Source organism: Culex quinquefasciatus, chromosome 2 (genome assembly GCF_015732765.1).
Source record: "Culex quinquefasciatus strain JHB chromosome 2, VPISU_Cqui_1.0_pri_paternal, whole genome shotgun sequence".
Classification (NCBI taxonomy): domain Eukaryota; kingdom Metazoa; phylum Arthropoda; class Insecta; order Diptera; family Culicidae; genus Culex; species Culex quinquefasciatus.
This window is the reverse complement of record NC_051862.1, coordinates 141968836-141994083: the sequence shown is the minus strand read 5'-3', so window position 1 is coordinate 141994083 and position 25248 is coordinate 141968836. Positions and strand designations below refer to the sequence as shown.

The window sequence follows — 25248 nt, the reverse complement described above, 5'->3', positions numbered from 1 at the left end:
TTTACGCATAATACGGATTTGTACGGAATTTTAACAACTTTTTAATCATTGAATTGCTTTTTTGATTTGGTCGAAGGTTTTGTTAACTAGAAATTTTTGGTTTCTGTGAGTTTGATTAAAAAAGGGAGAGTTTTCCGGGGTTTTCTTCAATTCAAACTTGATTATCAATAATTCTAGAGTTTTTAAACTATTGTCTTACTTATGTTGATAGGACCTTTAAAAAAAACTCTAGAATTGTTCTTTTAGAAATTCCTTACTAAATATATTCCATTTCTAAAAGCTTCCTAAAACTTGTGAAAACATTTGAACATTTAACAAATCTAGAGTTTTTTTAAAGGTCCTATAAACTGTTGTGTTTCACATACTATAGGACCTTTTCAATAAAAAAAACTCTGGAAAAGTGTTCGTGAAAACACTAAGAGCGATATTATTCGTAAAAACAATCTTGACATTTCGTAAACTTTCAAACGTTTAACAAAACAAAATTGAAGAACATAATTATTTGATTCAAATCATGGTTTATTTTATGAATACTTTTAAACGTGCAAGTTATAAGCACTCTGATAGCATTTTGTGAAATTTGTTAGCTGTAAAAACGACACAGTTTTATATTTTTAATTCTAAGATTTATTAAATTTATTTTATCTAAATAATTCAATGACAGTTTTTGTTATACCATGGTGGCATATCGGCAAAGTGTACGGATTTTTGCTCAGCAAGAGTTGGTAGCCTTACTTATAACAATACTTAATTGAAATAGACGAAATTTCGCCCCTTAGGAAAAAAGTTCAAAAACTTCAAATGAGGATAATTTTAATTTTTCCCGACCAAAGATTTTCGTTTGGCCCGCAAATGAACGGGGATGTTTCACACTTTCATATGTATATGACAGTTTTCTTGCTATTTCTAAAAAATACTGTTGAAAATGAAGTTGAAAAATTTTTGCGACCAATATTTCGATTTTTCAAAAAAACAGTATTGATTAAAAAAAATCATAACTCGGTCAAAGATTTTTTGCCCATTCTGAAAATTTCTGAAAAGTTGGCATTTTATGTCCTCTGAAACATATCAAAAAATAAAAAAAATAAAAATAGTGTTTTTTGCAAATCAAGTCTTAGTAACAAAAAGTTAAATAAAAAAATCACCAATTGTTTTTACCTTGTATCATTTTTTTTCAGTGTAGTCCTTATCCATATCTACAACTTTGCCGAAGACACCAAATCGATCAAAAAATTCCTTCAAAAGATACAGATTTTTGAATTTTCATACATCGTTTTTGTATGGACAGCTGCCAAATTTGTATGGAAAATTATATGAACAAACTAATGACGCAAAATGGCTTCTTTGGGCATACCGAAGGCACCAAAAAAGTTTCAGTCGGATTAAAAAATACAAAAATTAAAATTAAAAAAACGATTTCGTAGAGAATTGCTCATGTTTGAAACATTTAAAAAAAAATCAAAATAGAAAAAAAAACATCATTTTCTCCGAAGAACATAAAAAAATATTTCGCACACCTACACTTTTGGTCCATACACAAACAATCACAAATAGCTCACTGCAAAAAATAGTGCCAAACGTGTCCCGCGCTTGAGAGCTCGCAAACTGGGTCAAGTCCCCTCCCCAGTTACAACAGTGATCCGAGCAAACAAGAGGAAAACCTTCACGGGGCAGCACACTATTTGCACAATTTTTCCCTAGCTTCCCCAGCTCTCGTGTCGATGACCTTGCGCCGTCCACCCACGTGACTTGGATACACTTACGGTTACTGTAGTAGCTGGCATCGGGACGGCGATTCAGGGCCGCTTCCTCGCCAGCCTGCAGCAGCAGGTGGGCCTGCTTGGAATCGTTGGTCGTCGCAATGGGGGCCATCTCTTCCTGAGCTGAGTTGATTTTCTCTTCTGGTTGAAGGCCACGGGAATCTCTTCTCTACAGCTGATTCGATGTCAAGCGGATGCACTTTATCGATTTTCCTGCGAACTGCGTCGTGATGCAATTTGCTGTGATTTTCTGGGATTTGTTTTTTTTTCCTTCTAGAAGGTGCGACTTCTTTCCGTTAAGGCTGACTGAGCGCGATCACTTCCTGTTTGTGCTGTGCAACTTGAAACCTTGAAGCGTAAACTAGAGTTGGTGGTCACAAAAGCATAAAAAACTACTTCGCAGATATTGGCAAACACTGAAAAGGCTTGAACTTTGCACCCCTTTGAAGCGTAACTTGGACGGTCTCGAAAAGTTTGGCGAACTTAAGCACGCGTCGCGTTGAACTACACTAGAACTAGAGCGGTGAAACTTAAAACTGAGCCGCGATAAGTTCCGGAGGACCTTTTCTGCCTGCTACTGCTGCCGTTCAGGCTGTTGTTTTACGCGCGACGAGACTTGCACTTTGTACGCGGGCGCGCAAATTCCAAAACACGACGACGACGACAACCACGTTGTTTCGCCCCGATGGATACAAGAGTGAGCGCGGCTTGACCGTGGATCAGGTTGTTAAACTTGGCGCAATGCTCCTTTCTGAGCGTTGTTACTTGGTTGGTTCTTTCCTAGAACTGCTAATACTTGACCGGATTCTGGGAGGTTCCTCGGCTATCTGATGAAATCTTGCGGCGCTAACTTGGCGTTCGGCACGTTATCAGCGATGATCTGTTTTGCCACGGTGAATTTCCACTACTTGGACTTTGCGGATGCAGCTAGTGTGTTTACAAACAGGTCAACCAAAACAGAACCGAGGTAGCTATTTTCGTCGCGGACTCACTCACTCTCGTACGGTACAAACCAGCGTCCAATTGCGGTACGGCCAATTCTTCTTGGAAAGCTTCACCTCGCGTTACATAAAACCTTAAACAGTTTGTTCAGCTCTTCAAGCAACACTTCCAGCTGTTCTAGGCAATCTCCACCAAGTGGTTGGCAGCAGCAGGTTCCTCGGCGGGTTCGCTAAAGTGATTGGACGAGGTGTGCTCGATCAGCTTCTTCACGTCGGTCATACCACGGGCGATAACGCGCGCATTGATGGTCACTCCGGGCTGCTGGCGGTATCCAGGTTGAGCCGTCTCGGCTTTCGACTTAGCCAGTTTAGTGATTCTCCTGGTACAACTCGACGAAACACGCAGCCGGAAGATCCGCTCGCTGAAGACTTTTCTCCAATTTGAAGAACGAACCGAAAATCGCACTATACACCGACTGACTGACTAAAAAGTGATGAGTGTGGCCTCGCGCGGTTAGAAGAGAGCGAGAAGATTAAAAATAATTCTTGACCGTACGGCGGGCAGAAATAAAATGCGGACTGCTAGTCACTGGGACTTGGGTTGGATGGTTAGAGTCGCATGGCGGTCGCGCGCGCTCTACATCTACATACATCGTCGTCGTTTTGCTGCTGGTTGTGTTGTTGTGCACGGACGATAGAGTGGCCGGGGTACAGTTATCTTTGCAATTGTCTTTTTGAAATAGGCTGGGAATGGTTTAAAAAGGACTAGTCAGAAGACAACTAAAATTTAGTCCTTTCCCATAGCGCTGCAGATTGGAAGGCACGTCGATGGAACTGTGTTATGTCTAATAGTTGGCATAAATGAACAAGCCCTCAACATATCAATAAAGGTTTTATCCCTTATTCCCGAATCCCACTTTCCCAAATCCCATATCCCCGAAAATCATTTCCCCGAAAATTCCACATTCCCGAAAATCATTTCCCCGAAAGTGCCATTTCCCCGAAAATCATTTTCCCGAAAATTCCATATCCCCGAATGTCATTTACCTGAATGGCCATTTTACCGAACTGTCGTTTTCCCGAATTTACATATACCCGAATGGTTATTTCCCCGGAAGTTCCATTTTCCCGAATGATATTAACGTGAAGACTTCCATCATTGTCATGATTTTTCGTTCAAAGATATAAATTTTGCGTCGCTTTCAATATTTTTACAAAATTCCTTCAACAAGTTGTTTAGAATAGTGCCCTACACATGCTGATTCCTTTTGGTAACGATTATCCCATTCCTTGTAAAGTTATGGAAATCTTCATTAATCAATGATTGTCAACTAGGACGTCAATGACTGTGCCACAAAATTATATAAATTTTGAAGCACAATTGATTTAGATCAAAAATTCCTTCAGTGGCTTCAAGAAGGCAACAACCGGCACATGCTGATTCCTTTTGGTGCTGAAATTCGTTAAATTGAATTTAATTCAGAATATTTTATAGTGATGATCATTTTTCTTCGAAAATGATCAACGGCTTCACCTTAACTTAGATGTTGTTTTTTAGGGATATTTTTACAAAAGTATGACCTTAATATTAAATTCTCCTACGTGTGTTTTTAAATATGAAAAAAAAGAAAAAAAATAACCGTAGAAGGCCATTCATAAACCACGCGGAAACTTCAAGAAAACGAGGTTTTGAGATCATCCACGTTCAATAAAAAAGATTTTTTTGTATGGACAATTTTCAGCAAAGCACAATTTTCCAAAACGGTATCCACGTTTTAGTGAAATCTAAATAGGTGATTATTGAATTATAAATTGCATTTTTTAAATATTTCATCACCGCCATTTTGGGTTTAAAATTACTAAATCACTTTAAAGTAGTTTAGGGGTTATTACCCGAAGTGAACTTTTGACAAGGCCTTTGGATATCCGAGTCTGGACTGTATTTCGATTTTCAACTAAATGCAAAAAAAGCGAAATGATCAATGTATCAAATCTACGCTGTCGTGCTATCTTGTCGTTTGTCGCTTTTTGACGTTCTGAGAAAAAATGCGTGTTAGTGTTTGACCTTGAATAAACGAAAAAAAGAGCACGCTATGTAAACAATAACAATCATGTTTTATTTTGTTATCCATTCTGTGCATCGTCCTGAAATTTGTTTGAATTTGGTTGCTGAGGTCCCGAGTTATAATTACAATCGTTTACGGTAGTCGGGCATGTACGTGTGTCAAACGCATTCTGATCTGAAACCTCTTTGGCCAGTTGTCTCACTTACAACAATTTTCAGAGTGTGTCAAGTTAGCACGAGACAAAAAATTTCGGTTTTTATTGAATATCTCAGAATTGAAATCGAGTTTTGGGCATTGTGAGCTGCACAAAATGGCTTTCTTCCCTAGTAACATTTTTAAACTTACAGGTTTTATCATGGTTCTGGAAACCCTCATACGGCCTAAATAGGCTTTTATGGCCTACTTAAAACCTAAAATGTTACTAGGGTTAAGTCAATTCGGCCCAAAATCGATTTAGATTTGTTCATTAAAAAAGGGAACGTTCTTTTATTACGTAACGCAAAATTTGACCCAACTCCCCCCCCCCCCCTTCGTAACAAATCGTAACAGATGAGCGACCCCCCCTCCCTGTAACGTGTAACGCAAGGTCTTTTTGCATTTTTTTAAAGAATTCTTATATGCAAATTTTGCGAATTTTTCAGCACTCCCCCCCCTCCCCCTCTCCCTATTTTCGTAACATTTCGTAACATACACTGACACCCCCTCTCGCCCCCTAACTGCGTTACGTAATAAAAGAACGCTCCCATATGTACTCTGCTCAAGATGTTCTCCATCTCTACATCATTTGTCATATTCGGAGTTTTTGTTGGATTCGGCGGAGACAGTTCTTTTTGAAAGGCAGTTTAAGTAACTAAATCTCAGAATCCGGAATTCGAATTCTTTAATTCTACAGACTTGGAAAATATTCAAAATTTAACTGAAGCTGGAATAAAACGCTCGTAAAAATCTCGGAATTTTTTGAACGTTCAATTGTGGACATGATACTTCATTGATCGCCACTCCCCCGAACCCGGTCAGTGCGCGCGGTTCTGGGCAACGGGCATACCCGCCTGACCGGGCTCGGGGAAGTGGCGTTCGGGGAAATGGCCGTTCGGGAAAATGGTAATTCGGGAAAATGATTTTCAGGGATGTGGAAAATTAGGGGAAGTGGCCATTCGGGAAAATGGTTTTAGGGGAAGTCGCCATTCGGGGATGTGGCCACCAAATCGATCAGAAAATTCCTTCAAAAGATACAGTTTTTCAAATATCAACGTATCATTTTTCTATGTACAGCAGCAAACATAAACTAAACAAGATAAACTCAAATAAAAATACTTAAAAACGAAAAAAAAAAACATAATAATAATAATTGTAGAAAATTTACTTAGTTTTGCCTTCCTCACTCAGGCTATAATCCTGCTCTAAAAATGAACTTTTTATTTAAAGCTCGAAAACCCACCTTGATTTGATGTATACATATCGACTCAGAATCGAAAACTAAACAGGTGTATGTGTGTGTGTATGTGATCAATAATGTCACTCAGTTTTCTCAGCACTGGCTGAACCGATTTTGGCCAAACCAGTCGCATTCAACTTGGTTCAGGGTCCCATACGGTGCTATTGAATTGTTTGAAGTTTCGATAAGTAGTTCAAAAGTTATGTATAAAAATGTGTTTTCGCATATTTTCGGAAATAGAATAAATGGCAGGAAATCGCCCCAAATATCATTATAACATATATCGTTGATTAGGTAATCGAAAGTGGGTCTCGTGGCGCAGGGGTAGCGGCTTCGGCTGCCGATCCCGATGATGCTATGAGACGCGGGTTCGATTCCTGCCTTATCCACTGAGCTTCTATCGGATGGTGAAGTAAAACGTCGGTCCCGGTTTCTCCTGTCTCGTCATAGGCGCTGGAGCAGAAATCCCACGTTAGAGGAAGGCCATGCCCCGGGGGGCGTAGTGCCAATAGTTTCGTTTCGTTTTTTTAGGTAATCGAAAGAGCCTTCCAACGAGTCCAAAACATTGAAGATCTGGCAACCTTGCCTCAAGTTATGTCCACTTAAGTGATATTTATGTACTTTTTTGTAGTCGCCTCTCACTTAAATGCACGAAATAATGTCCGGATCCATTATCCGACCCATTGTTGGTTAGGTAACCGAAATACCTTTCCAGCGAGTTCAAAACATTGAAAATCTGGCAACCCTGTCTCGAGTTTTGACCACTACAGTGATATTTATGTATTTTGTAGGTCATCGCTCATATTTTCTTGTTATCGCCAGTTTTAGTAAAAAAAATATTTTTTTTTCGTTTTGGACATTTTGGCAAAAACAATCTCAGGTGCATGTTTCTGCATTGATAATCATAATAAGCATGTTTGAGCTCGTTTAAAAATAATTCGTTTTTTATGAAATTCGGATGTAGGGTATTTGTCCCTATTTTGAGCCTACTAAGCCGAGCGCACTTTTTATTTGATGTATTCTCAAAGGCTGCTATAGGCAGCCTTGCTTGTATTACATGAATAAGTTGGTTTTCAAATCCTAATGCTCTTACTTAATCACTATAAGCCCGAGAAACTAACACATTTTTTGTCCCTATTTTGGAGATATTGCTTCTAGCATACGACCTTCTTTGTACATATTTTCGGCCTACCTTCTGATTGGTTGAAAATCTCGAAGCACGTGGCGAACTTTTTTGACGTACGGTTCAGCCCCAGCTCGTACAGTATACAGCCGCACAAATTCGGTCGACAAACATGCTCAATCATTGTGATGTTTTAAGCCACAAATCAACATTAAAACAATTAATTTCACTTGCATTACGTGCATAATTAGCTTGGACATGATTTATATCATTCTTTACGAGTTTTAAACCTAATTAAACATTTGTTGCGTAGCCAAACAACAAGCCCGTAATATGCAAGAAAGACTGTAACTTGTGAAAAGCGCACACACACTGTCACAATTTGTAGAAGTATCAAATGGACTGAATATAGAGCCATTCTCTCCGAAATGGACGAAATTATTAAACAGTTATTTTATTGATTTGGTGGCAGTTTGGTGATTGTTTTTGCAACGGGATTGTGCAACCCACAAAAAAAAATATTGCCGGTGATTGGAGATTTTGGGGACGGCTCTCATTCGTGTGCTGAGCGATGAAAACCGTGCGCTGAGTGTCAACAAGCGGTAAGCAAAAGTGGTGAAAATTTTCGACCTAATGGGCAACTAGCGATTTGCCAAGAAAAAAATGAATAGTGCTATTTTTATTGTTTTATTTCTAATTTAGGAGGAAAAAGTAAATTATTCTTGCCGACCAAAATGAAGATAATGACTGCACGTATCATTATCAAGTGACAGATTCCTGTCAGATTTGGTGAAATGCTCAATTTCGTTGAATTGAGTTTGGTAGACCCAAAATAGGTACTAGGCCCAAACTTTTTTTCGTAGAATCGCGATAACTCGTGATGTTTATTAGCAAACCCCTTATGTCTATATATCAAAATTTTTGTAATTGTCTGCTCTACAACTTTGTAGAACATTGTTACACTCTAAAAAATAACCCTGCAAAGTTAGAAAAAACACGAAATTTTAAAATGAAAAATTTTGTTCTAGATGAAAAAATGACCCTTCTGGGACAATGTAGATTCGAAAAGTACATTAAATTTCCCATAAAATGACATGTTCCAAAATTTTTTACAGTCGAGTAACGGAAAATGGGAGAATTTTTAAAACTTTTTTAGTGTTTTTTTCGATGAAAAATACGTTTTTTCGTTGTGGTTTGGTTGAGCGTTTTAGCAGAATGCATTACTGTGAATACAAAGAGACGAGTTGTTCCTTTTAATTCCGCTATATATTTTTAATATCTTGACAGATACGTATTTCGTCTACTACTTGCAGACTTCATCAGTGTTCTGTTCTCGACTGAAGGTTCATCGCTGGTGTATCCGTATTTGTAGTTACTGTAGGTACTACCTCCTCGTTCTTCTTTTGTGCCTGTATAGGTAACAGCTTAAACAGCCACGTTGAGCCGTTACCTGAATCCTTGTTGAGTAAACGTTTGTTGCCTGCCTTGAAGATTTCCAAACTTTCGGCGACAGCCAGCTTCGATGGGTTTGTTATGTGTCTTAAGATGACCGCGTCGCTAGTTGTGATGTTATGTTTTTCCTCGATGATGTGTTCGGTTACTGCTGACTTGAAATGGGGGACAAATCCTTTCCGTATTTCCTCCTTGGCAATTCTGACATATGTGTTTATATGCTCATCCAACCTGGTTTGCAGCAATCTCTTAGTTTGTCCAATGTAGCTCATATCATAATTTTACGGGATTGGCTGCAATCACAATACGAGGGAGAACCATGGAGACAAAAAACGATCCAGTATATAACATTCGTCAAATTATGCATGGAACAGAGCTACTTCCAGTTCAGGGATTGCATCTATCAACAGAAGATGGGAGCATCGATGGGAAACCCACTGTCACCGTTCCTGAGCGATGTTTATATGGCAGCTTTGGAACACGAACTACAAACCAAAACCTACTACCAGAACGTTGGTGGAGATACGTAGATGACGTCTTCTGCATCATCAAAAGGATTCACTAACAACGGTACTGGACACCATAAACAGTGCACGCAGGAGCATCAAGTTCACTTACGAAATGGAAGTCGAAGGAAAGTTACCTTTCTTAGACATCCTGATCTTAAGAGAACCAGGTTGCCCATCTTCGTTTTCTTTCGAGATCTACAGGAAGCCAACAAACACCAGAAGAACAATCCCAGCCACGTCAAACCATTCATTCCAACATAAGATGGCAGCATATCATTATTTCATACATAGGATGACAACTTTACCCCTCAGCGAAGCAGGAAAACAGAAAGAATTGGAGTACATATTTGAAACAGCGGAAATCAACGGTTACAGCAGAACAACTATCCAAGCAATCATCGATAAGAAGGAAAGAAAACTCCACAGAACCTCACTCACAACCCTTACGCCATCAGTAGAGCCACTACGAAGAGCAGCAGTAGAATTCGACTACAGGATAACACGCCCATTACGACAAAAACTGGCTAAATTTGGCATCGATTTAGTGTTCAGCAGTAGAAACAGCCAGTTGGAATCCATCTTAGGTTCAACGAAAGACCCCATACCGACTTTAGGCAAACCCGGCATCTACGAGGTATCCTGCGGCCACTGTGATATGAGCTACATTGGACAAACTAAGAGATTGCTGCAAACCAGGTTGGATGAGCATATAAACACATATGTCAGAATTGCCAAGGAGGAAATACGGAAAGGATTTGTCCCCATTTCAAGTCAGCAGTAACCGAACACATCATCGAGGAAAAACATAACATCACAACTAGCGACGCGGTCATCTTAAGACACATAACAAACCCATCGAAGCTGGCTGTCGCCGAAAGTTTGGAAATCTTCAAGGCAGGCAACAAACGTTTACTCAACAAGGATTCAGGTAACGGCTCAACGTGGCTGTTTAAGCTGTTACCTATACAGGCACAAAGAAGAACGAGGAGGTAGTACCTACAGTAACTACAAATACGGATACACCAGCGATGAACCTTCAGTCGAGAACAGAACACTGATGAAGTCTGCAAGTAGTAGACGAAATACGTATCTGTCAAGATATTAAAAATATATAGCGGAATTAAAAGGAACAACTCGTCTCTTTGTATTCACGTTTTTTCGGAATTCTGAGTACGCCATCAAATCGGGCGTCTAATTTTACATAAAAGTCCCTTTGACACCAAATTTCTATCTCATCACCGTTTCAGGCTGCAAATTATTGAAAAACACCTCTTTTTTCACATGTTCAAAAATGGAAGGGGTCGTACCGCCCCTCCGTCACGAGATATCAAAAAACGGACCTCGGATTCGTGATCAGGGACAAAAGTTACCCCTTAGGACAAAGTTTCACGCAAATCGAAGAGGGGTCGGGGCAACTGCTGTGTGAGTTGGCGGAGAATTACCCTTATATTTCTAAAAATAATGATTGCAAAACAACTAGACAGGTGCATAATGCAATTTAAAACACTTTTTTCACGAACTGTCAATTTTTACATGGCGCTCACGCACTTTATCAAAACAAACGTTTAATCAGCATGTGCCGGTTGTTGCCTTCTTGAAGCCACTGAAAGAATTTTTGATCTAAATCAAATGTGCTTCAAAATTTATATAATTTTGTGGCACAGTCATTAACGTTCTAGTTGGCAATCATTGATTAATGACGATTTCCATAACTTTACAAGGAATGGGACAATCGTTACCAAAAGGAATCAGCATGTGTAGGGCACTATTCTGAACAACTTGTTGAAGGAATTTTGTCAAAATATTGAAAGCGACGCAAAATTTATATCTTTGAACGAAAAATCATGAAAAAGATGGAAGTCTTTACGTTAAAAGAAGTGTCAAACTAAAAAGTGACCCCGTTCGTTTGACAACAGTTAATGTCAAACCAACGGGGTTTGAGTGTAAAACATTACAACCTTCAGCAAAAAAAAGAAATTGAACGCAATTCTAACGCTTTTTAAAGTACCGTCATCACGGATCACAATAACTCAATATTGGGTCTAGGGGTGAGATTGGACTTACAAAAATGCTGAAATTTTTATGACCCAATCTCACCCCTCAGACCCAATGTCACCCCTGATGACGGTAACCTTATTTTTGATTAAAATTGCCATGCGACACCTGCAACCACGTGCAATTTCCTCTTTCTCGCTTAAAAATATTGGAAGTTATTCTGACCACTCTACTGCACTTTCCTTCAAACAAATTACCGTTTGCGTGTGCACATTCCACACACAGTCACGAGTCGTTTTGTTGTGTTTGAGCACCCCCACCGAATATGGTGTGTAAACACATTCATTTCTCCCTCGCAAAACGATTTTGTTCTTTTTCTGCACGTATTTGTGTGCGTTTGTGCCGATTCCTTCTAATTTAGGCTGTCTGAATTGGATGAATAAGTTAAAGTGAATTGACCATCGACTATCGATGTGAGGACTTTTTTTTCTCTCCCTTTCTTTCATGATTTATTGGTTGGGTTTATTTTTGGAATCCCGAGGTCAATTGCATGCGATCTCAGAATTGCTGCTGGAATGTTGGGCGAATTTAAGTGGAGCGAAGAAACATTTGTTCAATTGGTAAAGAACTTATCAAACAAATTAAATATTTATGAACAAATAAGTTAAGAGGACAACTATTCAAGTTAATGTCAGTAAATGCCTCAGTTTCGTCGAAGTATGAAAAATGTGGACTCCCTGAACACGCTCAAATCGACAGAATAAAATTTTAGTGAATTCCATGTCAACAAATAAAGTTTTAAATTTCCGATTAAGTTGCATGCGCACCCCTTAGTTTTGTTTCCCCCACAGCTAAACGTGGGTGCGCATGGTTGATTAACTTAATTCCATTAATATCTGAAATTTACAAGTTTATATGTTGACAGGAAATTCTCTAAAATTCAATTCTGACGATTGGAACGTGTTCAGGGAGTCCGAATCCATCATACCTACACAAAACAGAAGCGTTTACTGTGGCATCAACTTCAAAAATGTCGAATTGCGTAATGATGACCATTTCCAGGCTGTGATAGTCTCACCAATCGAGTGAAAAGCGGTTTCGTTCTGCAATACTACAGGTACTCTAGGTAGGGTCCTCAGATAGAGAGAGTGTGTCACTGTTTCTTTTTTTTTTACTTTTGTGTGTTTGTGGTTCGGTGAATGTACGTGTATTCAATCTATTCAATCTTATCTTTGCATCATAAATGTCCTTAATTGTTTCTTGTTTCATTTCTTGGTAAGTGCGAGTTTAATACAATATGTTTTATTTTGCTTTTACTTTTCCCTCATCTTCTTCTTCTTCTTCTTATGTATATATGTAGTGTATAGAGTATAATAATGATTTTCTACTGACAGTCAAGCAGATTGCACTTAATAACACCATGATTCTGCACTATATTGATATTGACTCGGTTCACCTTGGTCCTGGCCGGTTGCCCTCCATCTTCTTCGTTGTCGTCGTTCTCTTGTCCTGCTTGAGCGTTGCCGTTGCCCCCCTGGAATGCGTCCTTTGGAATGATAAAAGCAGACCGCTTGGCGAAGCTCTGCACCCGTTGCGTGCTGAGAAATTCCTTCTGCGGTGCGAATTCGATCTGGTAGTAGTACAGGATGGCGTGGATATGGGCGGGATCGGTCGGTTCCCGGAGCGCCAGTTGCATGTCCGCCTCGTGCAGCTTGCCATCGAAGTGCACGTCCGTCAGCTTGGCCGGTTCGGCTAGGTTCTCATACGTGAACGGGCCGAGATCGAGATGATTTTCTGTTTCCAGCGTGGAAAGGTAGCGATCGATGTGGAACTGGTGCAGCTCGGGATTTTCCACGCGGCAACACTTGACGATCCAGTCCGAGTGGACGATGCTGCCGTGCAGTTCGAGCCGCGACGGGACGATCGATCCGGTGGGTTTAAGCTTGGGGAAGAGCGATTGATACTGGCAAAAGTGTTCGCTGTTGATCTGACCGAACACGTCGACCGGCTGCAGAATGATCAGATCCAGCGTGTAATCGTTCAGCAGGAATGCTTCGGGTAGCGAACTGAGCAGCATGATTGCGCTCATTGGAATGTCGTTTTGATTAGCGATAAATTCAATCAGATCTTCGGCGCGATCCAAGCAGAACAGCATCGAAGTTTTGCCCTCTTTGAGGAGCTTCAGCCCTGTATATGGGAACAGTGATAAATCCAAGACCTTCTCCAGATCTTCCATCTCTTCAATATCTGTGGTCAGTTTGTTATAATATTCAGCATCATTTAAATATTCCAGCACGTGCTCGTCAATACTAATTTGATTATCCATCGAGTTTAGGTTGTGAGATATGGCGAGGGCTCCGTCCTTGCAGGACATGGTCAGCGACAATCGCTGCTCTTTGGTAACTGGGAGCCGTTGATTTAGCTTAAATATTGCTTGATTCCAGCAGGTGGCTGTCGTCGGATCGGTGCTAATCTTATTATCCTCATCCAACTCCAAATCAAACCACACAACAAACCCATCCAAAATGCCATCATCCAAACAGCTCAGCTCAAACTGATCCACCTCCAGCCCCTCCTGGCAGCGCACCAAACACTCGAGATCATTAAAATCGACCGTCATCGCACAGACCGTGTCCGTTACGAAGACAAAGTCGTCGTTTGCCTTAATCCTACTGACGTCCTCCGCGTCGTAACACTTGATTCCCTCCTTCGAAATCAGACAATTGCTCGGTAGATTAAAATCACTGCTAAAATGTTCGTTGATCAAAATATTGCTTGCGGTTAAAGCCCGCGACCGATACCCGGACACGTACAGCACCACCTGACTCGGCACGATCCGTCCCTCGGGCAGCAGCAGGTTCTGCTTGGCGTGGATCAACGTCTCCAGAATTCCCTCGCCAAACGCACCCGAATCCAGCGTTTCCGTCACGATCAACGAAAACTTGTCCCCAATCTTCAAATCCTGCGAAAAGCTCTGGAACAGACAAATCCGATCGCTCAACCCGTTCGCCCCGAACACATCCCTCGCGATCTGCACCATAATCTCCGAACCATCGCAAGCGGCCACCTTCCGGATCCCCTCGCACTTTAGCGCGTACAGCGACAGCAACCCAGTCCCAGTCCCAATGTCCAGCACCTCGTCGTGACCGGCCTTGATCTGGTTCTGGATGGCGCGTTTGTACGCCGCGTTCCGCACCACGTCGTTCAGCATACGAAAGTGCCACCGCTCGACTAGTTCACACTTGGTGTTCTGCAGGTTCTGGTACGCCTTCAGATACTTGGGCTCTTGCAGCAGAACCCGCTCGAAGCAGATCGACGCCTCCAGCGAGCGGCCATAACTGCAAACGGCATAATGGCGGTATTGAACGAATCGATTGTTTTTGGAATGATACAAGAGTTAAAAAAAGGATTTTTACCACATTCTGCTTGTAATTTTTTTTTTATAAAATCATGAACAAAATAAAAAAATTACATACTAAAAACTTAAATAACTCAAAATGCCAATGAATCCAATCCCCAATGCCAAGTTCCTACATCTTAATTTATTCTTAAGACTCTTCATCAAAACTTTGCTTGCGATTTTATAACTTTCAGTTGAATGCATCCGACTCTCTGGCTGTCGATCTTCACGATATATTCTGGATATCAATATTGCTCCATTTATAAATTTTTCAGTCTCTTCAAAAGCATGCTTTGATTTTTCCGTTCTATAATTTGATACCTCCCGCTCTCGATGGTTCCTTGTACAGCAGGGGTGCTCAAAGTTTTTGGATGCCGGGCCAATTTTGAAGCTCAAATGAGCTTGCGGGCCATATGTATAAAATTGGTTATTTATATAATGAAATTACGTTATATAAATGTAAAAGACTAAAAAATACATCTTTTACTTGAAGTTTTTCTTAGAATTTCTGTTTTTTAACATTTTCGTTATTTAAAAGTAATAGAAAACGGAAAATGTCAGTTTTCCATCAGTTTTGTTGATATAATTGTTTTGGATATTCGAAAAAGGGTATTTAGTTGAATGTACTTGTGTTTTCATTAGAATTTTTAGTATTGTCTATATTTTGAAAATGAAAACATAAAATCAAAACAATTTATGCTACGGCATAATTTAATCTTTAAATTGTTTTCCATCATGAAAAATGGTTCAATTTTTTTCCAACAATAAGGCCGAGGCAAATATTATTGGTCCCTTAACTCTGGCAAAAAAATAAAAGAAATATGAAAATTGAAAATACAAGCCAGAATATTCAACATTTCAATGAAAAATTGTTGGAAAATGTTAGAAAAACACACTTAGATTTGCAATCGTAATTTTCAAAATATGTAAGACACGACGTAAAAAATATTTTTTTGTGAAAACACTTTTTGTTGTTAATCGAAAGTTCACTACAATTCAATTTTTTTTTAATAAACCCGAGCATGCCCAAAATGATTCTAAACGCAGAGGAATGCATTTTAAATGGATTTCAGCTGATTGCACTTAAATAACAAAAGCTTTGAAAAATATTTGCAACCGCCTTATTTCTCCGATTTAAAAATTTTGTCTGTCTGTTTCAATCAGTTTCGTAATCCAACTGTCATGAGTTCGAATCCCGAGCTGGAATGTTTCTGAGTGCAAAGTAAGTTTGAAGCTCAGTTTATTGAAATAGTCATAATGACTTTTAAATTAATATGTAATGCTTATATTTTTGCTATTATAACAGTTTTATTTAAAAAAAAAAACAAAGCAATCAAAAAGGTTATGTGTGGTGAGTCACCCAAAACCTCTTTTACGCAAATGGACCGACGTTTTACTTCCCCATCCGATAGAAGGCCAGGAGGATAAGGCGGGAATCGAACCCGCACCCCATAGTAACTTAGGGATCGGCAGCCGAAGCCGCTTACCACCGCGCCACGAGGCCCTCCCAGTTTTATACCTAAGTCAAATTTGAACGTTTCATTAACGTTTCCAAAAATATTTGATGAATATTTTGACAATATTTACTTGTTTCACCACGAGTTTCACTCACATTAAAACGTGTGAAAAAAGTTTCAATTGGAAAGATTTTTGAACAACATATTTGTATCGTAAAATAAGGATAAAAAAAGAATAAATCATTAGTTTAATACTAACAAAGAAACAAAAACAGATCAGCACTAAAAGTTTAAAATAAAGTTTAATTTTGAAAAAAGTTTAAAAACATTTTACAGATGGTCAACGGGCCATTTTACTTGATCATTCAAAATGGGTTCGCGGGCCACGTTTGGCCCGCGGGCCATACTTTGGTCACCCCTGTTGTACAGTGATTGTTCGGTAACTGGGCTGAGAACGTAGCCCAGTCACCGAATGCTGGGCCAATTCATGATATTTTCCTGATGAAATATAAAAATAAAAGTTAATCAAATTCATTTGCAAAGCTTACTTTTCATATTTCTGAAATTGTGACTTGAAATTTAATATAAATTTGATAAATGTTTTTTTTTTATTTATTGATCATGATTTTTGCATCCATTAACCCCTCGGGCATTTCGGTTTGTTTTGGTTTTTTGACGTTTGTCTGCATTTTAACTGGGCTACGGCCCAGTTATCGAGCGCCCAGTTACCGAACAACTACTGTATATCGAAACAGAGAGAGACTGTAATTATAATGTTCAATAAACTACTTCCAAAGTTATGCATAAAAAAGATGTATCAACAGTCCGGGAAGTTCTTGAAAAACAAACCCCTGCCGATCCTATCATGCAATACATTGTTTAAAACAGTGTTTCTCAACTGGGGAAGAATTTCCCCTGGGTGAGGGGGGGGGGGATTTGACCATGATTGGGGGGAATAAGGATGGTTGCGTGTCGTGTTTGCCAAAAAATATATTATCTGCTGCTCTCATGACCGATTCTTTCGTGACGGGACAACGTTTGTACGCATATGTTTTCAGTTTTTTGCTGATAACTTTAAAATCTGTGGGAATAGGTACCAATATTTATACAAATTTGGAAAGTACATCAAATTTCCAATAACATTCACTCCAGCAAACATTTAAAAACACAAAGGTTGAGTCAAGTGAGATACAAAGTGTGACGGGACAACATCGCACAATTGGATCCTGTTGATTTTTATACACAAAAGTGAAGAACTCTGCTCTCCTAGTAAGTTTTTGAAAAAAACCTTTTTCTACAGTTGCTTCTAAAATGAAAAACGAAGATTTTGCTTCCTGGATAACCCAATTTGGTCAAATTTTGTTGATTTGACAGGCACTTCTTTTCGTGACGGGACAACGCAGATATTTCGCAAAAGAGGGGTTTGCTCGCGTTGTACCGTCACGAAATGAGCAGTCTTGAAAATCTCTACTGACTAGTCAACTTTAACTAATTTGGGGTCGCTGAGCTGGAATATGACTCCAAGAATACTCCAAAGCATTCAGGGAATGTGCAATCCAAGATCCTAAGACTTTGTAAGAACAAGTTTTTAAAAAATCCTGTTTTTCAATGTAAAAAATTGATTTTAAAATTTTTCATTTTCCGTACGATCTACTCAACTAGTGGGGCAAGACAAACAACACGTTGGGGCAAGAGGAACAATGCATGAAAAAACATATTAATTTGCTAACAATTGAACTGTTATTACTTAGATACATCAGATTAGAATCTTTTTGAAAACTTTCTTTCATTTTCAGATTAAATAATAATATTTTACTAAAATTTTTATCGTTTTTACGAAAAAAAATATTACTTAGATGATAAATAGTAAATTTTCATAATATCACTATATTATGTATGGACATTTTTTTTGTTTTACAATTGTTTATCAGTTTTTAAGTACTTTCATGTATTTATTTCCCAATAAAATATGTTGTTGCAGCAATTCGTATTTTTTTCCATACTAAAAATCCATATGGTACACTTGCCCCACCTGAACAACATTTTTTAAAAGCTCTCAATAAAAATAACCAAAAGTTAAATCATACTTTATAATAGGTGCATGTCATTGGTAGGGACACTATTGATCTAGGAAAAATAGCATTTTGATAAAATGAGCCTTAAAACGAACCCTAAGCCTCATTTTGTATTTTCCAAATATTATAAGAAAACGAAGGTTTTGAAAAAAAAACTTCATTAAATCTTATGCCCCGTGGCGTTTACGTCGTTTTGGCGGTTATGTGGTAGTAGAATCAGCTAATTGCATTGCTAGCAACAATTCCTCATACTGGAAATAATCAATATTGTAAAAATTACGGCCGTACGAGCGATAGTTCCTCTTGCCCCATATGTTCGTCTTGCCCCACCTTCCCCTACTCCAAAATACTCAGGGAATGTGCAATCCAAGGTGGCGGCCAACTTGCGTCAGTCGTAACTCTGGTTCCTTTTGACCAATCTTCTATTTCTAATCAGCATTTTAAAGAGGTTTTCGAGTACGAAGAGAATCCAAAATATGATGCAAATCCGATTTCACGAACCATTGCAAACTGAACAATTGTAATTTTCGTGACGGGACAACGCTTCCATATACCCCCTTTTTAAATGTCCTGTATATTTTTTTACCTACAGAATCTGCTTTTGTTAATAAGAGGGCTTATAAAAAAGTCATTTTACTATAAAATTCCGTTTAGAATGATTAAATATCCGCATTCCCCCCCCCCCCACCCCCTCCCACCCTTCAAAGTATCCACGTGATTTATGGATGGTCCCTAAATGGTAGATATAAAAAATCTGGCAGCACTGCTTTTAGTCATAAGTATTTTAGTAAATGCTTTGTAATTTTTTAATACCGGGTGTTAGAAATGGGGTTGAAAATTACTTTATGAACCACTTTTTTACACACTTTTAATGTTATTTAATTATTTTTTCTATTAAAAACTAATAGGTTTGACCATCCATAAGCCATGTGGACATTTTTTGGAAATCTCATTGCCGGGATCCAGCTTCAATTTCAAAAACCGGGTGCCACGATAATTCAATACTGCTTAAGCCAAGTCAGCTCAAAAGATTTAGCTTGAAAGGAATTGAAAAGAACTTTCCAATGAGTACAAAAGATTGAAATCTGACAACCTTATTGAAAGTTATGACCATTTTAGGGTTAATCATATTTGTTAAAGACAGATTTCAGATATTTTGTTAAAATAAAATAATGAAGTTTGGTTTAATTTGGTTGCTGGAGTTCCGAGTTATAATTACACATGTTTACGGTAGTCGAGCTCGTACCTGTGTCAAACGCGTTCCGACCTGAAATCTCATTGCCCTTTGTCGCACTTACATGAATTTTCAGGGTGTGTCAAGATAGCACGACAAGATTGAAACTTCTTTCTTATACAAAGGGACACAAATGCAAGGAATTTTTTTAGTTTTAATTGAATATTTCAAAATTGAAATCGAATTTTTGGGATCTATGAAAATCAATAGGTGGAATATTGCACAAAATGGCGTTCATAACTATACAAGTTAGCACAACTGCGACGATATTAGGTATGTGTGATATAAACTAAACTAAAAGAAACAATGTTCAAGCTATGTTTAAGAACTCATTGCATAAGTTTCCAGTATATTTAAAGGTACATTTTACACCAAAATCACAATTCCAATTAAAGAACTACGGTGTCTAAGGTTTTACTAAAGCTTGTTAAATGGAATTCACTATCGGCAGCCTTTTGTTTCCACAAATCTAAACTGGGCTGCACAATTTCGAGCACACAACACGGAACGCTAAAGGAAACGGCGGGAGTGGTAAAGCTCGCCCCAAACCGAGGACGCCATCCGACCTGAAATACTGTCAGCGGCACTCCCGACAGACAGTTTTGATCCGATTGTGCAACATCGTACCAATAAACGACCGGGTAGCCAATAAGCAAACCAAAAACCGTGGGAATGCAATGCACGGTCGAATCGAAATTTAGTTTGAGAATTTTGTTTGGAATTGAGTGCTGAATTTGGGCACGAATTGAATTTAGGGTGTGCTGGATGATTCTAGAGTTTTGGGAGGATTTTTCAAGAACGACGGGACAGATCAAGTGATTGGAGATGTCAACGAATGCGAAATTATCGAATTTGATCTCGTCAATTCGACTACAGTCAAAGAATCCAAAATCTTCTCCAATTTGGAATGCGAGGAGGGAATTATTAACAAGTTTAGCTTCTTTCAACTTTGTTAGCAAATCATTGGCCTGTGCGGCACTAAAGCACGCAAAGTCCCAAATAAATCCTGTTTTGAGGCCACGCTCCATACTGTGAAGCTGCTGAGCCAGGACATCTGCTGCTTTGGGGCCTTGCCTTGGCAGCGTTCCGATAAGATTTGTCCTCAAAAAGTTTCGTATTTCTTCCATGTTACAAACTAAAATTTGAACCAATAATAAAAAACTAATTCAAACCAATAACAAGTAAAACTTACCGTTGCAGTCGGACGCCGGTTTCGTTCAGCAGTTCCGGATGTTCCGGGAAAAGCTCCAACCCCTGCTCGATGATCTCGAACACCTCCTGGAACTTTTCCTCTTGCTCGAGTTGATCTGCGTACTTGCTGACCACAAACAGGAACAGCTCCTCGGCCGAGTCCTTGTCCTCGATACCGGCGGCGGCCAGTGGAGCCTCGGTCAATTCCGGTGTCTTCAGCTGCAGCAGCTTCTGCAGGGCCTCGAACGCCTTTCGGAACTTGGCCCGGGTCACAAAATCGTACACCACTTTCAGTTCGCCAACCAGAATCTCCTCATCGCTGCTCATCTTTCGAGAACGGATCGATCGAACGAATCCGAAACCAGAATCGATTTTTCCACCCTCTAACGTAGGTTCCACCAACCGAAAACGCCGAAGCCTCTTCCAACTTAAACACGCGCTGCAAACAACCGTTACGGTCAATCTAACGGCCCATCGGAAAAGGTCGGGAGACTTTTTCTACGGACAGCACCGAGTTGTCGCGCAAAACAGGAAAAATCGATTTTTTTGAATCTCGGCGACCCCGTCCCGCGACCGGACCACTTTTTTTTGTTTGGGCAGTGTCAAAACGGAACTGTCAAAATTTTCAAGGTCGGCGAGAGAATCGAGAGAGTTGAGATCAACAACAAACAGAGAAAGAGAGAGCGAGCTTTGCACGCATAAGTGAAACAGTCCGAATTTGAGTGAGTAAGTTTTATTCATTTGGAGTTAAAAGCCGATCTACCCCAATCGAGAAATTAAAAGTGAGAGTGTGTGCAACATGGAGTTAAACATTCTGTGAAGTTGCTATGAAGATTACCAAGGCACTTTGAAAAGTTTAACTCCATGTTGCACGCACACACTCTCACTTTTAATTTCTCGATAGAGTTATCTACGTGCGCATGTATTGCGTGTACGTACACGAAAAAAGTGAGTTTAAATTTTGTACCAGCCAGCAAAACAAATAAGGCTTTCTAGGCCCAGTGAAAAAAATATTATTTAACTCAAAAATGACGAACTCCTCGTCACAGTTTCCTGATGCAAACAATGCCCACTCAGCGCGTTCCGTTTGAATTCCGTTTAGAATTCCGCTTGAGCGAAAAAAGTTCGATTCGAATTCTAAACAGTGTTCGTTTTAGATTCTAAACCGCATTCCGTTTCAAACGCAACAACCGGTTCCGTTTGAGTTTTCGCCGCAAATCGGTTCAAGTGGAGTTGAAACGGAATCAAAACGGAATTGACGGGTTGGTTTTGACAGCTTCTTCTTCTTGTTTTTGCTTACTGGTTTTCTTTTTTGTTTTCAACTAGAGAATTCAACTAGAGTGGTTGTTCAATGGTTTTGTTTCATATTTTGCCCGAATTTGATTTATTTTTCTTTAAATTTCTCGTTAAATTAAACGCCCACCCGAAACCAACCCCCTAGTCCTCACATTTTTATTATTTTCCATTAAAAATAAACATAAAGCACAGATAGCTTTCATTCCTCGGGGCAATCCGTAACGGCGTCATTCTTGGTGGCTCCGGTCAACACTTGGGATTCTTGCCACTGCCATCGACGCGCAGCTTCATTAGGTTAACCAAATCGAAGCGGACCAAGTGTAGTGCTTGTTGGCAACTGGGCCGGGCTCAGCGGAACAAATTGGCTGTTCTGCGTCGGGAACTGGATGGATTCCGGATCCGACTGCTTCTCTACCAGCTACTTGACCCGCGCCGTTCGTCCTTTGACCCAACATCCGGCTTCCGAACCCATCCGATTTTGGCGGGCTCAGCCGCAGGTTTGCGTGCCTGCGGCCTGAACTCCGATCGCGGCCGGCGTAGCAGCTCTCCGTCCTGGACAGCCCCTCGGCATCGTTCTATCGAAGACAAAAACGGCGTCATTTCAAAACAGAAAAAAGTGGAACACTTTGTTTTCCTACCTGGTTTAATTTAAAAAAAAATCACAAATAACTTTCCCGGGAAAACGTAAGTTTCTTTTAACAAAGCCTACCGCGATTGCTGCAGAAGAAACACGCGGGCGCAAGAACGAAAAAGTGTTGGCCTCTTGACGTTTGGTGAAAAACGACAACAAAACCGCTTCGGCGAAACACGGCGAAATGTCATCGTGGTTCCGCCGTACACCAGCAGATGTCGCCCTGGTGTAAAAATGGCTCAAACGGAATCGAAGCGGAGTCCATCCGGAGATTCCGTTTAGAAAATTTCGAAACAATTTTCGAAGCGGAATTCGAAGCGGAATGAACCCGTCATGCGGAAAAAGGTTTGATTGGGTGATCGAGCTGTAGCTGTCACAGCCCTGCGAAGTATGTTGGCTGACATATCGGGCAGTCAGTCAAAAAAAACCAGCTAGAAGTCGCCTGACAATTTTTTTGCTAGAAAGAGATAGGAAACCTGATGCAAACAAACGTCCAGCTGTCGTGTAAACAAACTTTGAATGTATTGGTAAATTTCTGACTAGAAAGCCTAATGGTGCGCTAGTGTGTGTGAGATCGGGCTTAGATAGCTCTATAAAGGTGAGTGAGTATGAATTGTGATCAGAATATTTACTTTTAAAACAATTTATGCAATCACACAAATTCAAAACCAAGCAAATAGAGTTATCTCTCACGCAAGATAGCAGCCCCCTTCTCCCTTGGAGGACAATAGAGCTTTATGACGTTTCGCGTACACACACTAGAGCACCATCTTATTTTGCTGGCCGGACAAAATTGGGTACTAAAGTCCTATGTCAATTTTTATGTACAACGGTAAAAAACACGATTAAAAACCATTTCTGATCACTTTTTTTCATTTTAATGCAAAATTTTTTTTTGACAAGACAACATTTTTTCGATGGATCAACTATGGTCCCCTTGGAACGAGCTGTCAAGTAGGAGCTTTTCTGTCAAGAAGGACCGCGAGGTTAATTTTTTAAAATTGATTTAAAAATCCATTTAAAATTCTTTGTGCTCGTACAAAGTGTCATTGTACTCAGAAAAATAAGCTTTATCGCTGTAAACAATAATATCAGTAATCTAAGCTTCATTTTAGGACCCAATTTAACCTTTTTTCGTGTACGTACACGCAATACCTGTGCCTGTAGAAACCTCCATTGTCAAAAAAAAATAATTATGTAGCGTGGACAATTGTTAACCCCCCTCCTTTAAGTGTCTATGTGGTTTATAGATGATCCCTCTACAATTTTTTTAAAGGTCCAATCGAGGGTCTGATTGTTAAGGTTTTCGTGTGGGGTCGGTTGTGTAGTGGTAAGCGTTGTAACCTTATGGTACGTTCGTTTGAGGGCTAGTTCCACACTGAGTGCCGCACTCAGAGCTGTCAAAGTGTTTGTTTGAAGAAACTCGCGCTAGTTCCGAACGAGTTTCGCCACCATCTTGGAACTGAAACTCTAGTGCCTCACTCGATATTTTTTCAGTTTCATGCGAGTTCCATGCACACTGAAAAAGAATGTTCGTTTGAACCAAAACTGGCACCGACGAGTGTGGCACTCAGTGCCGCACTGGCTGTTCAAACGAACGTACCATTAGAGACCCTAAATAGGGAGACTGGTCTAAGTTTGCTAAATCAAACTCGTGTCTGTTTGGATACGTCAAATTCACTTCGACCAGTCTCCCTATTTAGGATCTCTAGGTTACCTCTCACGCCAGTTGTGGATGGTACATAAAAAGAGTGAAAGTGAACTCAGCAACCCAGTCAAATCAATCCGAATTCTGAAACGGAATCTAATTAGAATCGTATACAAATTCCGTTTCAAACGCAGCAACCGGTTCGAACACGGAACCTGTTGTTGCGTTTGAAACGGAATTTGTATACGATTCTAATTAGATTCCGTTTCAGAATTCGGATTGAGTTAACTGGGAAATTGCGTGTTTAGTTACACGCTCGACGAAAACCACTCAGTTTTCGTCAAAACCGAACCTACCCTGAAATTGGGTACTAAAGCCCTATGCCAATTATTATGTACAACGGTAAAAAACACGATTAAAAACCATTTCTGATCACTTTTTTTTTCATTTTAATGCAATTTTTTTTTTTTGACAAGACAACATTTTTTCGATGGATCAACTATGGTCCCCTTGGAACGACCTGTCAAGAAGGAGCTTTTCTGTCAAGAAGGACCGCGAGGTTTATTTTTCAAAATTGATTTAAAAATCCATTTTAAGCTCTTTATGGTCGTACAAAGGGTCATTGTACTCAGAAAAATAAGCTTTATCGCTGTGAACAATAATATCAGCAATCTAACCCACTCAGCACGTTCCGTTTGAATTCCGTTTAGAATTCCGCTTGAGCGAAAAAAGTTCGATTCGAATTCTAAACAGTGTTCGTTTTAGATTCTAAAACGCATCCCAATCAAATCGTTTTCCGCATGACGGGTTCATTCCGCTTCGAATTCCGCTTCGAAAATTGCTTCGAAATTTTCTAAGCGGAATCTCCGGTTGGACTCCGTTTCGATTCCGTTTAACCGTTTTTGCACTAGGGCGACACCTGGCGGTGTACAGCGGAGCCTCGATGACATTTCGCCGCGTTTCGTCGAATCGGTTTTGTTGTTGTCAGTTTAACCAAACGTCACGATTTTGCTTAATGAAAATGGATTGTGACAT

General features: G+C 39.7%; 2 protein-coding genes across 2 annotated transcripts in view; both read right to left on the bottom strand.

Moving 5' to 3' along the window:
- Positions 1-3270, bottom strand: part of LOC6037102 (6-phosphofructo-2-kinase/fructose-2,6-bisphosphatase 1) — a 145518-nt gene extending 142248 nt beyond the window's left edge. Inside the window, exon 1 of the mRNA XM_038258441.1 lies at positions 1764-3270. Within this exon, the coding sequence (XP_038114369.1) occupies positions 1764-1872 (109 nt within the window). The 5' untranslated portion in view covers positions 1873-3270. The remainder of the gene's footprint in view (positions 1-1763) is intronic.
- Positions 3271-12382: 9112 nt separating this feature from the next.
- LOC6037105 (protein arginine N-methyltransferase 9) lies at positions 12383-21253 on the bottom strand. The gene is made up of 2 exons (XM_038254826.1): positions 20640-21253; positions 12383-14619 (listed from the first exon to the last, which is right to left on the bottom strand). Exons 1-2 carry the CDS (start codon positions 20963-20965, stop codon positions 12666-12668), a joined length of 2280 nt encoding a protein of 759 aa, XP_038110754.1. The 5' UTR covers positions 20966-21253; the 3' UTR covers positions 12383-12665.
- Positions 21254-25248: the final 3995 nt, after the last annotated feature.

Bases quoted from the DNA above. Each gene is read 5' to 3' on its own strand.
- LOC6037105 (XM_038254826.1), bottom strand. From the start codon at position 20,965: ATGAGCAGCGATGAGGAGATTCTGGTTGGCGAACTGAAAGTGGTGTAC. The intron at 14,620-20,639 runs GTAAGTTTTACT...TGCCGTTTGCAG, and splicing joins ACCGGCGTCCGACTGCAACG to TTATGGCCGCTCGCTGGAGG.